The sequence below is a fragment of the Lytechinus variegatus genome, chromosome 1, assembly GCF_018143015.1.
Source record: "Lytechinus variegatus isolate NC3 chromosome 1, Lvar_3.0, whole genome shotgun sequence".
In the NCBI taxonomy this organism is placed as follows: domain Eukaryota; kingdom Metazoa; phylum Echinodermata; class Echinoidea; order Temnopleuroida; family Toxopneustidae; genus Lytechinus; species Lytechinus variegatus.
Window position 1 is genome coordinate 88,033,760 of NC_054740.1, and position 17,262 is coordinate 88,051,021.

The 17,262-nt window shown below is 36.2% G+C and overlaps 1 protein-coding gene across 3 annotated transcripts in view; it reads right to left on the minus strand.

The window, feature by feature from the left end:
- Positions 1-15,084, minus strand: part of LOC121426977 (ATP-dependent 6-phosphofructokinase, muscle type-like) — a 37,607-nt gene extending 22,523 nt beyond the window's left edge. For all 3 annotated transcript variants that reach the window (XM_041623385.1, XM_041623384.1, XM_041623386.1), the window contains exons 1-8: positions 14,724-15,084; positions 6,256-6,329; positions 4,820-4,897; positions 4,121-4,310; positions 3,557-3,612; positions 1,543-1,652; positions 895-1,048; positions 150-245 (exon numbers count right to left, since the gene is read on the minus strand). In XM_041623385.1, the coding sequence (XP_041479319.1) occupies positions 150-245; positions 895-1,048; positions 1,543-1,652; positions 3,557-3,612; positions 4,121-4,310; positions 4,820-4,897; positions 6,256-6,329; positions 14,724-14,985 (1,020 nt within the window). In that variant the 5' untranslated portion in view covers positions 14,986-15,084. The remainder of the gene's footprint in view (positions 1-149; positions 246-894; positions 1,049-1,542; positions 1,653-3,556; positions 3,613-4,120; positions 4,311-4,819; positions 4,898-6,255; positions 6,330-14,723) is intronic.
- Between the last annotated feature and the right edge of the window lie 2,178 nt (positions 15,085-17,262).

The following is a 17,262-nucleotide window of genomic DNA, read 5'->3' on the forward strand; positions in this document are numbered from 1 at the left end:
TCTAATGCTCTAGCCACAATTCTGACAAAGTAATTCATAAAAATGCTTCCATTCCAAAATCAATTGTAATTCAATTTTGCACATATACTATTACTTCTACCACAATCAAATACCTAGCTCATGAATAAAGACTAATAAGAGTAGCTTACATCCTTAATGATATTGGCTGTGATCGGATCTCCATCTTGGGTAAGAGCACCTTCAGCTACGATGATAATGTTTAGACGTTTACGGAACTCTCTAGTCTGCATTAGTAAATGAGTAACATAAAATACATCACCAGAACTATGTTAAACAATATATTTGTACAATCTTGGGCAAGGAGTAAGGCATGCCGTTTCTTTTTCAGCTTCCTACATAAATGAAACAAAAAAGAAAAATGAAAATCCTTATTCTACTGTTCAATATGATAATCTGAGAGAAGATATATCCTGAAAATTAATTTTGCGTCCACTGTGCCGCACCAGACCAATGGAGCTCTATCCCTTAAATGTTGAACACCAAACAGGGTAGCAGCTACTCCCATCTTTTTACGTCTTTGGTCTTTATAAGCATATCGTAGTATTTCTGGTGTTAACTTACTGCTAAGATCCCCAAACCCCATAATGAAACACAGGACCATGGAACTTTAGGCAAACGCTGCAGTGTTATTTTTTATAAGGCAGGGGATTTTTCACACAGGATTATATCTGACTAAAAACTGCACAAATATTCCATGTTGCATGTGGTACATAATGCATCACTGCAATGGTCAGATAGTTATTAAGGGACGCAAGTTACCATGTATCGATCAATGTGATAAGGCATTATAAATCATACACGTGCTGCCACCTAAGCATGACTAAGTCTTTGTAAAACACCTCCTAATCACTCAATCTGCTGAATATCACCAACCTGAGTAAGTTTGTTACAGATCTTATCTTCCCATCCTGCATCTGGTGGCATCTCAGGAATGAAGATCCAATCAGCAGCCGACGCTAAGCCTGCAACCAAGGCTAGGTAACCACAGTGACGACCCATAACCTCCAGTACAAAACAACGCTGATGGCTGAGTGATCAAATAAAAACAAAGAAATTAAACAATCAAAATAAATACATCATTATTATTTCAAAATTCATAAAGAGCAACAGAAATGCAATTTTAAGTTCTACAGAGAGGAGTCATTTCAAGATTAGTATTTACACATTAACTTTTTGTTGTTCTGTTTCTAGTGTACCATTTCTGCTTTGAAAAGAGAAAGACAAAGAGAATGAACTGTAACTATTGTCATATTTTTCAATGAGAATCATGATATCATTAATATGTAATGACTGTGTTATAACAAGTTAATGGGCTATAGTGGTTAAGGTCAGTATCATCAATTGATTAAAATCTGACCTGAATATATCTTCATTTTAATCAAATCTATACACAGGCAAAACAACACAAAATACATACTCCCTTCCCACATAAGTATTCTGCAATCTTTTATTCATCAGGTAGAAGTACCAAGGAAATGTCCAAATAGAGGGTATATAATGAAAATGTTGATCCAGATATACCTTGATGCTGTAGTACTGATAGCATCTACTGCCTCTAGAATGCGGTGCAATGCTGTGTCTGTACCTATGGTCATGTCAGTACCACAGAAATCATTGTCAATAGAACCAACCTATAAATACAAAGAGATAGATATACACACATGTGAATAGGGAGGGAGAGGCAGAGGGGGAGAGAAGAGAAAGAAAGAAAGAGAAAAGTATAGACACGGCAGACAGAGAATGAAAATGAAACAAGGAATGCATGAAGGGTAAAATAGAAAACTGTAGCTTTTACATTTCCATGACCTGGATTGAGATATATATTGCATCATGTAATAAAAACTCATAATATCTAAAAGACTTATGAAATTACATAAGGGTACACACTCCAATAAAATAAATAGGAGAGGTGGATTAATAACAAAACAGAAATTATACATTCAATACATCTTACAAGATGTGTGACGGAAAAAATATATTGGTAAGTACAAGAAAGAAATAGAAAATCAGCCATCACATCTTGAGTCTGTTTCAAAAATTGAGAGTTACATGTACCACCATTGTAACTTTGCCATTATGACAGGGCCCAGAGGCCAAACCGAATCAAGGTTTCCATGGAACTTAATCTCAAAAATAATTTTTGTGTTGCCCTCATCCGACCGACTATAAAATGTAGAAAAACATTGTAGTTTTTTTTTCCACACCAAAAATATGAAAATGCAATGCTTTTATAAGAGAACGTAAGATTTGGGTGAAAAATTTGCTCAAATTGTATTCATTGGCTTGAAAAAAAAACCCCTTTAATATGCATTTTGACGTTTGACGGCATAAATAAACCAAACCCGGCATAAGTTTCTTTGCACAGCGACGCAGCAAAGGTATCAAAATTAAACAAGTGGAACGCCTCTGGCAGTCTCACCTGCATTACGCAATTCAATATAGAAGCAGTGCTGACTTTGAAAACTACTAAAAAAAAGTTTTCACAAAAATTATTATATACATGTAACGATATAATACTATATTCATTGACCCTAGGTTGAGATTTGATGTTGACACTGCTGCCGTCAAAAAAGCGTCGCATTTAGTCTTGCTCTGTTATGAAGATGAGTCAAAAACTAAAGAAAAGAAAACCAACCAACCAAACCATCTTATTTTGGGCTTATGAGGGAAACATAACAATTTCTTTAAGGGCCTTATACAATAAATGGAAAATTTCTAATAGTTGTAAGTCTTCATAGTACAGTCCCAGCTCTTATCCGGACACGTTGGGACCAGCACCAATCCGGATAAGGGATTTATCCGGATCTGGGAGACCCAATATTAAATACACGCAGCAGCGCTGCCGGCTGCCTCCCAGGCCACTGGCGGTAGCTACACTATTGGCTGTAGTGGGGGTACGTACAGACAATATTCACTGCAGAGTCAGTGCAAATTATAGGCAGTGAAATCGTTCGATTGCCAAAACTCTTGGATAATTTACCTGCTAAAATGATCGACTGAGGTATACATCGAGCATTCCTCGAAAGAAAGAGAATGACTCGATGAAACCAAGTTTTAAAATTAGATCATCGCGGCGGGTATCGCAGTTTCGCAATGTCAGCCATTGTTATACTGACTGTAGGCTCAATCATGATAGATGGCGCTGTCCGTATTGAGGCCTAAAGTTAGCTAGCAAGACATGTGTTGTTTTTCCCGCGAAGCAAAAAGAGAAACGTGATGAAATGTTTGCGCTGCACCCTGATTTGCTGGAAATTATCATTCCTAAAGTTCTTTTGGTGATTTGGGTGAGATATTTTCATGAAAAAATATGTTTGGTGTAGGGTGACCATGTTGGGAAATAATCAAAGTGAGTTTACGTATAGGATTGAGTTTAGATTGAAATCTCATTCATTTCCTCACGTACCGGTACTAGATTAAATAAATAAAAAAAAAATCTCGGCAAGTGTGCGTCCGGATAATAGAGAGATCCGGTTAAGGGGAGGCCGGATAAGAGAGGTCGGACTGTACTGGTCTCCGATTATGATGGCTTACTCACCATTCCTACAATATTGAGGTATTCACATGCTTTAGCCTCTTCAGTAGTAATCTTGCCTTCAGTGAGGAAAAAAAGGAAAAGAGAAAAGAATTGAATGAAGAGCAATTTTTGCATAATCAAAACATTTTGCAATATGGAGTTGTAGCTCTTATTCTAAATACATTCCTATATTTTGATTGTCAGCTACCATTTATCGTTGGAAGATTAATTTGAAAGCTGCTATCTTTGGGTTCTCTACCTCCACAAAAAACACTGAAGTTCTCTGAATATTCATCTTCTTTACAAAAAATGCATTTTTTGTCCTGTTCATAGACCCATTTCCTAAGCTATTCAATTTCATTAATGTTCGTTTCATAAAATATAATTACAGAAAAAGCTATACATGGAACAATATAATTACTCAAAAGTCTAATAAGCTTTCACATTGCTACACAATTTTTTTCACTTAAACAGAAGGCTTGAAACTTCACAAACAGTTTAGTAAACAGGTCTGATCTTGTAAAAAACATCTACACTTCAAGTTATTCTTATAAATTTAACTAGGGAATGATGAGAAAGTGATACCTTCTTTTGAAAGTTCTGCCACAAAATTTCCCCATTCTTGTCTGAAGATGTTAGCACCAGTCAAGCTTCCATCTCCTCCAATCACTACTAGATTATTGATACCTTTCTTGATGAGGTTCATAGCAGCTCTCTTTCTTCCCTCTCTCTCACGGAAATCCTTGCAGCGAGCGCTTCCAATCACGGTACCACCCTGAAACAGTCAGGATAACAGGGACAATGGACACACAAGCTTTTGAAAACTTGAATTATATCATAAAAATATTTTGTCAACGCAGTCACATGTAGACCAGGCAATTAACTTTATTCCAAATTTCTGTGAAAGCCTTAACAGCTAAAATCACATTGTTTAAACGATTTGTTAAAATCACAGTGTACCCATAGAAGTATTACATGAACCTAAATGTCATTGTAGCATGAAAAAATTGTTCTTTAGTTTTAAAATGGCTTAATATAAAATGTAAAAGCTGCCGTTCAGACAAACTGAAAAAGGAGAGAAAGCTGGGGGGGGGGTTGACAGTTTCCATTACCTTCATTTAAAGGGCATACCACTTTGCTATGACCCAGGAATCTAAATAAAATCTCTAAAATATTTATCATATGCTAACACTGAAAAGCTATCATGAAGATATCATAGAAGCAAAGCTATGATATAAGAAGCGTCTGTTTATTATTGATTGAATATGATGTTGATTATCTTACCAGCTGGATGATGTTAGAAACATCTGACCATGAAAGCTCCTTGATGTGATCACCTCCATCACACATTCCTTGGTAACCCTGGATAATAGGAAAAAGAAAGATACAGAGAACTGATGAATAAAGAGATGAATGGGTAGGGAGGAGAGGGAAAGAGAAGGGCACAGAGAAAATGTACCCCTCATTGTACCCCTCATTTGTACACTATTATCATCTGAGATGAGAAGTTTCCCATCATATCCTTACTTTGAAGGAAAGACCCTTTTCAAGTGTATTCAGAATTCTGTTGGCTACAATAATGAGAACAATTTCTTGTTGCTTTAATTTGATAAATTTTCTTTGGCCACTAACTATTGTTAAATCCTAGACCCATCTGTCTCTATTTTATTTTCAGCCAAGCATCAATACCCCTAACCAAAGAAAGGGGTCATTCCATGCCAATTTACCCAATGAATGTGCAATTTTGCACCCGACCCTCTCGGAATTCGTTGTAAATTGGTACACATAAAATTCACCATGGCCTACGCACAACACACAAAAAAATAAGTCCAATTGGTCAGTCGGTTCTTGCGCTACGGCCCGCCCTTTTCTCCTTGTTTTGAAAAAAATGGCAGTGACCTTCAACTTTCAATGGGAGCCTTAAATAGGCATATACTCATCAATTTGATGATAAAGGTAAACGCTTTACTAACAAGATTATATATATATGATATATATTGCTGAACATCAAAATGCCTGAACAGATACATGTACCTATTCATGAGCATAAATGTTTAATGTTTCATTTGTGAACTGATGACCTTAATTTCTTTTCATGTGTTCGCATACTGTAACTTAAGATTTGAAGACATCATGTAACTGGTAAGCACTTTACTAACATGAATATTAGTATGTGGGACTAGAGTGAAATTTCATGGTATCTTTGGAAGAGTTTTTAAAGGTGAAGAAATAAAATTTCATCATTGGTTTTAACATATTTTGTCAATATCATACAAATATTTAACATACAGGAAAATCAAGTTAAAAAAATTATTTGTCCGGGGGTCAAACTCAAGGTCAAACTTTGACCTTGAGTTTGACCCCCGGACAAAAATTTTTTTACCGTCAAAGTTAAGGTCAAAACCTGATAAATCGCTCCAATACATTATTTGATGCATGTTTTGGATTCCTCTCTGAATTGCCTCATAAATGGTATCAGTTTCTTGAAAGTTGGTCAACACGTTACGACGCAGTGGCCATTGAAAGTTGAAGGTCACGCCCTTTTTTGTCAAAACCGACGGAACAACTGGACTTATTTTTTTGTTTTGTGCGTGGGCCATGGTGAATTTTATGTGTACCAAATTACAACAAATTCTGAGACGGTCGGGTGCAACCACTGGGTGAATCCAGATGGAATGACCCAAAGAAAGGATGTTGTCTAATCCAAACTACAAACTCACCTCATGTATTGCATAAACTTTGAAGCCTACATAGATTCCCATTCGTACAACTGATCTCACAGCTGCATTCATACCTAATAAAATAAAGACAGTAATTAGCCTACACAATAAGAAATTAGTCTAAATGTACTTTATGAAATCATATAAAAAGACAATGTTCATTCCATGAGTGAAATTAATACTACATTGATGATCAAACTGACAAATAAAGTATTCAAAAAAAGTTCAGATACACAAAAAGGGTCTGTGAAATTAAGACTAGCTCTTCCCAGCCAAGAATTGACACCATTCCCATTAGAAAGGTCAATGGATGACTGGAACATGAGGACAGCTTCCTTAGTCACATTACACTGTAGATGAATGATACTTAAATGAAGCCAGTGACAGATCAAGTAGGTATAAACTTAACTTTTTTTTTACACAGAAAAATACAAACTTGACTTCTTCTTCCCACTGTATGAGTATCAGCTGTGTATGAATAAGCCTTAACAAATAATCACCCGTGTAGCTGTCCACTGGACCCCTGAAGGGAGAAGAAAGAGGGGGTGGCCCAAGATCACATGGCGCAGAACAGTAGAGGGAGAACAAAAACACTTAAGGCACATTATTCAAAACAAAGCAAGTGGAATGCCTCTGGCCGTCTCACCTGCATCATGTAATTCAACATAGCAGCAGTGCTGACTTTAAAAACTACTATAACTCGCACAAGATGTTCAGTGATACTTTGTTACTCTTATTTCCACGTTTTATGAACTAGACCAATACACTTACAGAAATAGGATGGTAATTCAACAAATACCCCCAATGTGGCCAAAGTTCATTGACCTCACATGACATTTGACCTTGATCATGTGACCTGAAACTTGCACAGGATATTCAGTGATACTTGATTACTCTTACATGTATGTCCGAGTTTCAAGTCAGATCAATAAACTTGCAAAGTTATGATGGTAATTCAACAGATACCCCCGATTCAGCAAAAGTTCATTGACCTTTGACCTTGGTCATGTGACCTAAAATGCACACATGATGTTCACTGATACTTGATTACTCTTATGTCCAAGTTTTATGAACTAGACCAACATACTTTCAAAGTTATGAAGGTAATTCAACAAATACCCCCAATTCGGCCAAAGTTCATTGACCCTAAATGACCTTTGACCCTGATCATGTGACCTGAAATTCACACAGGATATTCAGTGATACTTGATTACTATTATGTCCAAGTTTCATGAATCAGATCCAAAAACTTTTAAAGTTATGATGGTAATTCAACAGATACATGTACCCCCAAATCGGCCAAAGTTCATTGACCCTAAATGACCTTTGACCTTGGTCATGTGACATGAAACTCATGCAAGATGTTCAGTAATACTTGATTAACCTTATGGCCAAGTTTCATGAACTAGGTCCATATACTTTCTAAGTTATGATGTCATTTCAAAAACTTAACCTTAGGTTAAGATTTGATGTTGACGCTGCCGCCGTCGGAAAAGCGGCGCCTATAAGTCTCACTCTGCTATGCAGGTGAGACAAAAAATGGAGAACTATACAGATCTTGGCCCGGGACCGACATAAGTGGAGGATTCTCCTTGCTGCCCTACATGCTAATGGTGGCATAGTGGGCAGTAAGTAAGTTAACAAATAATAATAAATTATAACATCATAACAGGCTAATTCCTAAATGAGGTGGCTATCCTTGGTAAGCATAAATTATGCTTACCAAGGAATTGGCCTACATGTAGTAGTTTGTTACCATTTCTAAACATTACAGTCTACCAAAAGTGGCAATTCAGTAAATTATTCTACTATTATAAGCAAACAACTAGCAAATTCAATACAAAGCTTACACACAGACTACATATCAGTACTACATGTACATGTAAATTGCAAAATTATATGTAGGGGCTTGGCCTACCCACTTGTTCACTGCAACCACCCTGCCTGTGGGGAATCTACACGTACATGTAGATACAAAACAAAACAATAAAAAAAAAACAAATGGAGTGCCTCTGGCAGTCTCACCTGCATCATGCAATTCAATATAGCAGCAGTGCGGACTTTGAAAACTACTATAACATAATTATTCACAAAAAACATGATTCACATAATGATAAAATAGTATCTATGTTCATTGACAATAAATGACATTTGACCTTGATCATGCGACCCAAGACTTGTCAGTAGTTATACTTGATTACCCCCATATCCATATTTTATAAACTATATCTATAAACTTTGAAAGTTATGACAACAATCTAGTAATTACCTCTAAATAGCCAAAGTTCATTGACCTAAAATGACCTTTGACTGTGTTCATGCATCCTGAAACTCACATGAGATGTTCAGTAATGGGTCATTCCATGCCAATTCACCAAATGAATGTGCAATTTTGCAGCTGACCCTCTCGGAATTTGTTGTAAATTGGTACACATAAAATTCACCATGGCCCACGCACAGAACAAAAAAAAGTCTGATTTGTCCGTTGGTTCTCGCACTACGGCCCGCCCTTTTCTCCTTGTTTCGACAAAAATGGGCATGTTACTGTTTCTAAAGGCATTTTGATGTTCAGCAATATATTCTTGTTAGTAAAGTGTTTACTTTGATGGGAGCCTTAAATAGGCATATACTCAACAATTTCATGATAAAAGTAAACACTTTACTAACAAGAATAAATATATATTGCTGAACATCAAAATGCCTAAGTTTACAGATACCTATTCATGAGCATAAATGTTTCATCTGTGAACTGATGAGCTTAATTTCTTTTCATGTGTTTACATACTGTAACTTAAGATTGGAAGAAATCATGTAACTGGTTTACACTTTACTAATATGAATATCAGAATGCGGGACTAGAGTGAAATTTCATGGTATCTTTGGAAGAGTGAAGAATTAAAATATCATCCTTGGTTTTAACATATTTTGTCAATATCATACAAATGATTAACATACACGAAAATCAATTTCAAAAATTAATTGTCCGAGGGTCAAACTCAAGGTCAAAGTAAAGGTCATAGGTCATTACCTCATAAATCACTCCAATACAGTGAATACACTATTTGATGCATGTTTTGGATTCCTCTCTGAATTTCCTATTAAATGGTACCAGTTTCGTGAAAATTGGTCAACACGTTACAACACAATGGCCATTGAAAGTTGAAGGTCATGCCCATTTTTGTCAAACAAGGAGAAAAGGGCGGGCCGTAGCGCGAGAACCAACGGTCCGATTGGACTAATTTTTTTGTTTTGTGCTTGGGCCATTGGGAATTTTATGTGTACCGAATTACAATGAATTCTGAGACGGTCGGGTGCAACCACTGGGTGAATCCAGATGGAATGACCCTTATACAAGATTACTCTTATGTCCAAGTTTTACTAGATCCATACACTTTCGGAGTTATGATTATCATTCAACAATACCCCCCCGATATGGCTAAAGTTCATAGACCTTTGACCTTAGTAATGTGACCTAAGACATGCACAGGATGTTCAGTGAGACGTGATTATTCTTATGTCGAAGTTTTATGAATCAGATCCATCAACTTTCAAAGTTATGATGGTAATTCAACAAATACCCCCAACTTGGTCAAAGTTCATTGACCCTAAATTACCTTTGATCTTGGTCATGTGATACAGATTTATGATGGTATGTATGTAAATGTAATTAACAAATACCCCCAACATAGCCAAAGTTCATTGAACTTTGTCCTTAGTCATGTGACCTGAAACTCGCACAGGATGTTCAGAGATACTTGATTACTTTCATGTCCAAGTTTTATGAATCAGATCCATAAACTTTCAAAGTTATGATGGTAATTCAACAGATACCCTCATTATGGCCAAAGTTCATTGACCTCTGACCTTGGTCATGTGAACTGAAACTCGCACAGGATGTTCTGTGATACTTGATTATTTTCATGTCCAAGTTTTATGAACTAGACCAATACATTTACAGTTATGATGGTAATTCAACAAATACCCCCAACTTGGCCAAAGTTCATTGACCTGAAATGACCTTTGACCTTGGTCATGTGACCTGAAACTCATGCAGAATGTTCAGTAATACTTGATTACCCTTATGGTCAAGTTTCATAAACTACATGTAGGTTTATGTACAATGTACTTTCAAAGTTATGATGAAATTTCAAAAACTTAACCTTAGGTTGTAAGATTTTGATGTTGATTCCCCAACATGGTCTAAGTTCATTGATCCTAAATGGCCTTTGTCCTTGGTCATGTGACATGAACTAGGTCCATATACTTCTAAGTTATGCTGTCATTTTAAAAAGTTAACCTCCGATTAAGATTTGATGATGACGTCGCCGCCGTAGGAAAAACGTCGTCTATAGTCTCACTTAATATGCAGGTGAGACAAAAATCATTAAAATACCCCTTTTGTAACCAAAATACTAATTTCCATACAGTTGCAATTTATACCCTTTTCATAAACCTATCCTCCGATTAGCCGCCTAAGAGTAATGCGGATAATTCAATAAAAATTGCGTTCATAAACTCCGAAAATAAGCCGCATTATTTTTATGAGCGCCCGTCCTGAAAAAGGCGGATAATCGCCATGACAACTGGACACGCCCCCTCCGATGCGGTTGTGTTGGAAAAGGGTGACCTTGTGACCGCACCATGGCAATTATCCGCATTATTTGGAAATGCGTTCATAAACTCAAAATCTTGTCCCGATGCTGCTATTATGTGGATAATAGCAGCATCAGAGTAATGCGGATAACTCTTGTCCTCCTCCAATTTTATGACCAAATTATGCTGCTATTAGCCGCCTAATTCATAGTAATTGGGTTTATGAAAGGGGTATTATTTTCATTTACCCGTGGATCATTTTAGTATTCACTAGAGTGCTCAAAAATTTGAGTTTCTGGCATATTCTTGTGTAAGAAAATAACAATTTTTCAATCTCTTTTTTGAATTACTAAAGAAAAAATATTTAAAAGAATTCAATTTACTTAAAGGGGAAGTTCACCCTGACAAAAAGTTTATTCTAAAAATAGCAGAAAAATAATAAAAAATATTGCCGAAGGTTTGAGAAAAATTCATCAAGTAATTAAAAAGTTATTAGAATTTCAAGTATTTGATTTGTGACGTCATACATGTATGCGAGCAGCATTCCTACATAGCAAATGGTAAAATATCAATGAAATGTCATTTTCTCAGAAAATTGAAAATAGTTTTCACTGTAACTTTTGTATATCAATAGACAAATCATTTCATACCCGATCATGAAAAGAAAACAAAATTAAGTCATCAGGAACCATACAAAATTTGAAATTCATACATTTTATATTACATAACACATGGGGCAGCTGCTCGTTTACGACGTCACAAATCCAAAATTTTGAACTCTAATAACTTTCTTACTCTTTAACGGATTTTCCTCAAACCTTCACCAATATTTTTTACTATTTTTTCTGCTATTTTCACAACAAAGTTTTCTTCAGGGTGAACTTCCCCTTTAAGAGCCAAGTTATATGATGAATAGTTGTAATGGAAACTGACAGAGTAAAAAAATCAAGCATTTTGTCCCCAAGAAAAAGTAAAAATAAGCCAATCACTGCCAACCTTACTTCCCCCGCACAGGGATTAATAATAGAGAACAAGGTTATTGTTCAATGATTGAGTGGGCCTGCCCACTGATAACCACTACTTCATGCTTGGAGATGGTAGACTTCAGGCTCGATTTGTAAAAAAATATTTATACAGTATAGCCTCATGTTCAAGATCATCTGTTTGTCTTTCAAATGTTAAAAAGACAAAAAAAAAATGATAGCATACAGTAGTAAGTTACCATAGTATGATAATGTGAAACAAAAAGTAACTGAGTATTACACAATGAAGGACAGGGAGTCTTGTTAACTAAAGCAGAGCTTGTGCAATTAAGGCCCCCTTTGAAATTAAAACAAACTACTGGATCATAAATGATAAGACATATTTGACAAAGGGTCAGTCAAGGACAAAGTATTCAAAGATATTTAGATCTAATCTAGATCAACATGGTCACAAAGTGCAATAAGCAGGCATGAGACAGAGAAATTTGAAAAAAAAAGAGGAACTTCACGGCCCCCCTGGGGGAGGGTGTGGGAAAAGTTCTCTCCTTCTACCCCCGTCTCGATTAGCCATTTTTGTTATGAATCGTAACAAAATGGCCGATCGAGACTGGGGTAGGAGAGAACTTTTGCTTTTTTGAGGTTCCAGTTTGTGCCCAGATGTCAGGAAACTGCCACTCGTTAGACCTTCATCCATATAATCGTGGTAAGCGCATAATTTCTATTTTCACAATTCATTTGGAGAAATATTTAGACCATAAATCACGCTTGTCCCGTGAGTATGGTCAAATACACGGTAAGCCCCTGGGCTCCCTGAGTTACCAGCTGCATAGACAACGCACAAGTACGGTACTCACACTGCACACTTTTTTTTTTTTTTGCTTTTTTCATTTTTTTTTTTTTTTAGAATTTCAAAATCCGCGGAAATCCGCCGAGAAATCTCATGCCTGAATAAGATTTAAGGCATAAAGGGCAAAAACCACCAGAATATGGTTTATGTAGAGAGGAAATCGTGAAACAACAAAACCGAAACTTTGAGAATTAGAGATATAGGAACAAAATATTTTGGTCTATAACAAAAAAGGGAGACATAGGACTTAGTACAGAAAAAAAGGGAACAATATTCACTAAACAGCATTAAAGGGACACTCCAGTCTGAAGATATTTATATTTAAATAGATTAAAATTCAGAGCAAAATGCTGAAAATATCATAAAAATTGGATAACAACAACTAACAAAGTGACTGAATTTCAAAGATTTGCATTATTCCAGTAAAACAGGCATGTCCTCATGAATATTCATTAGGTGTGCCGATGTCACATCCGATGTCATACCCACCTTCTTTTTTTCTTATGTCATTACATGAAATCATTATTGTTTCATTTTTGCATGAATGTATAAATGATGTGTCTCTATAGGGTTGAAATAATTTGCAGCAAGAAATAACTAATGCACTTAATCAATTGTTAATCCAATTGTTTTAGTTCTTGGTAAAAAGTTTTTTGAATAAACCCAATTTCATATCATTTAATAAAATACAAAAGAACAAGTGGGGATATGATTTCATCTGCCCACCTAATGAATATTCATGCAGACATGCCTAGAACTGTTACACCAGAATAATGCAAATCTTTGACTTCAATTAAATTCAATAACTTTATTTGTTATTCGATTTTGATCATATTTTCAGCATTTTGCTCTGTGCATTTTACTCTATTTAAATTGAGATATAAATATCTTCAGCCCGGAGCATCCCTTTAAAGATGAATAGACATGTCTTGGACTTGGAGGATCGAGGAGCATGAGAGGAGAAAGGCCAGGATAAGAATTTCGAGATCATTACTTTTAGGATTTATTTCGAAATTCAACTTCAATCAACTTCACTTCCATCGACAAGTGGATATCGTGCGCGATCATAGGGTCTCGAAAAGCACCCTAAACAAGTATTTTCCATATTCTGAAAATGCATCCCTTAACAAGTATTGGTGTATGAAACCCTACCCTTAACAAGTATTTGAAACAAAACGATACCCTTGGCAAGTATTCCCTGAATTGAACCCCTAAACAGGTACATGTACAGCGATGTCACGGAAGTCGGTTTTACCTTTACCTACATCTTTGGATTTAGAATACGGCCCACCTCCCTCACCTCAGACTCTAAGTTAGACACACGTTGTTGGGGCAAGAAGTACATCCTTTATAAAACGTGACTTTATAAAATATGACCCTAAACACGTAGCATTCTAGGCTAACGAAATAGATACCCGTTTTTCATTATTTGTAAAGGTTTTTGACACCCTTATCACAACACGATACATACGTAACATACCCTATTTTGAAAAATACATCCTTTTTACATGTTTTTTTTGGTCCACTTGTCAATGTAAGTGGCACCCCCCCCCCTCGTCAGTAGAGGCGCTGGTCCAAAAATTGGGATTGTCCCAGAAAACAAGGATATCCTCATAAACCAAGACAAATCAATCATATCTTGATAAATTAAGACTGTCCTTGTTTAAGGCAATTAAGGGGACGTTTTTTTTTCACTTCCCCCTATGGGACAAAGACAGCAATTACGGATATTTACTTTAGAGTGCTAAAAATAGATTCAGTGACCTCAATTCCCCCCAGTTCACCGTCTATTTTTCATGACTTACCGTCTTCCAATAATCTTGTTATGAAACCTGATATGTTTACATTGACTAGCACACTTGATTGGTGTCGGCACTTGACAGGTGAATGAATTTTCTTAGATTTCTTGTGTGAAGAAATCCTTATAAACTGAGACAGTCCCTGTAAACTGGGACGATCCCAATTTTCTGACCAGCGCCTCTACTGCTCGTGTTATTAGGCCTAGGCCCGTCTACATGTACTTTCTTTTTAGTTTTTTTATTTACCTTGTGAATCACCTCCACTTGTGAATACTGCAATACATTTTCCTTCTCCCACCATGTTAAAGCCCTCTCCTCTTGATGCAAACTGGCCTACCGTATCTACCGTATCATATGACAATGTTTGGCGTCTTTGCAAGTGTGAAGGGCTTGGTTGTGCAAGCATTTGTCTGCTGGGCGATGTCAATTCGCCGACTTCATCCACCGGGCTAGAGTCGGGGAGAGGGTCTTGCCGTGCCCGCTTCGTCGGCGAGCTTGGATCACTCATGTTGTCTCTTCGATTACACTTACTTGCTGGAAAGAATAAAGTTCTTGAGGTACAAGCAACAGCTCATACACGATCTAAAACGGTTGGTTTTATGTATATAGTACAATTCGGCTGTATTTTGACTGAAATGGCTTTCTTATATCAGTCATTCAGTGACCAGCTGAAGGTGAAGGCCGATACGATAAACATATGCGCAGAATACGACTATTGATAAGAGCATTGCGCATGGTCGTTTATGCACGTACACATTTCAATCACATGCAGTGGAGTTTCTCCATGCTGATGAGGATGAGAGTCGACTTTGTTTCATTTATACACCCCCCCCCCCCCATTTCCAATTTGTTCAAACCTTAAAATCAATAACTTATTTTTTGTTCACAAGATATTGTTTATCTTAATTGTTCCTTCATTCGTTCATATTGGGACAATTCCCAATCTTCCTTTTCAATTCAAATCAATTCTATTTCCTTTATTGTCCACATGCATGGATATTGGTTCTCCCATTGGGTAGGCCTACAGTCTACTTTGTTGAGTACTTGTACCTCAGGTTCTACAAATTTTATTCATCGATGTTCTTTTCAACACTTCCATTAAGCCATATATTGCCCCTCCCCCTCTTTTGCACCAGTTCCCCACCATCATTGTATCAATCTCACCACTTGAAATAGGCTTACATTATGAAAAAAAAAAGGGGGGGGGGGGGGGGGGTCCACTGCCAATACATGGTGAACATACTCGTACAAAAAAATTAGGCCTGGGTGTTTTTCTTTGCTAGACAATGAACATAAACAATAAAAATTTTATCAAATTTTCCCAAAGTCAAAATAAAGGGTATACTTTTCAATTTACCCCATATCAAGAAATTAAAAATTAGAGGCATAATCAAAGATGGGAAAAAATAAAGCACTTTAGGGTACACTGAGATCCAATTTCAAATTACATGTAGGAAAATGGTTTCCACCTTTTTGTAATGACAGCCTCTGTGGTAAAAACCACAATGCTTTTGTGTTTTTGTATACAACATATTGCATGATTGAAACACATGAAGATCCATCATTTCTCTCAACCCCTCTAGCTATCTCTCTCCCTCTCTCTCTATTCTTCTTGTTCTCCCGCTCTCTTCTTCTCTCCCAATCTGTCTCAATCTTCTTCCCTCCCCCATTTCCCCTCCCTCTTTCCCTCTCTCAATCAACTCCTTAAAGGTCAATTAATCTTGATCACATCAATACTTTCATTCTTTAAAAATGCGTTAGTTTTACATCTCAATATCAAGAGTAAAATTACTGAAAAGCTTTTTTGTTACACAACAATTATACTCTATATTTTTTCAAATGACAATTACATGTACATGATATTTAAAAATAGCCTGTTTTGCTAAGCAATTGCATCAGAATTAGATACACCATAAACTATCTATAATAAAGGTGTACTATTGAATTCAATTTAAAAAAAAATATGCTAAAATAAGTGGCTATAAACATTATATTTTTTATAAAAGATAGTTTTTACTTCCATTCATACTGATTTTCTATTCATTAAAGTTTTATTTCTCTAATTAGGTGATCCACATTTTTCAACAATGTTATCTAAAACAGAGATCCATGACAATCAGTTACTACTGAGGGGTGTTTCACAAAGATTTAAGTATGACTTAGGTCGCACTTAAATGTCGACGCGTACATGATATGCAACGCGCAATCTTATTGATCAATACGCAGTAGTGCGCGTCCTCTTGGCATGATCTGACCAATGCTGTCATGCCTTTTATACTGTGCGCAACAAGACATTTAAGTGCGTCTGTGCTTAAATCTTTGTGAAACACCCCCCAGCTATTGTTATAATCCACACTTATATCATTTTCAAACTATTCAAAATTGGCTGAAAATATAAAACAGTAAATAGGCATCTTGTCAATGAATTATGAAGACCATGTGATGACAAAAATTAGTTCAATATTTTTTTATTTACCTCAATGTTCACATGTCCTACTAAATTCTTTGCATTACACCTCTTGGGCAAGCTAATTGCAATCAAACAATTATTCTAGTCATCTCTAGTATAAATATAACCTCTGTCCATATTGTAAGGAAAGGGACATGTCTGGGCAGGGCCCCTTCAGTGGAATGTCAATATTACAACTTTTATAATTTTAGAAGAAATGCAGACATTTCCATTCTGTAATTAAATTTCTAAAATGGATCCATCCTTATTCATCATTACTGCCTGAATGAATGGACTACTCTCAATACACCATGGATATGATATTTAGTTCATAGA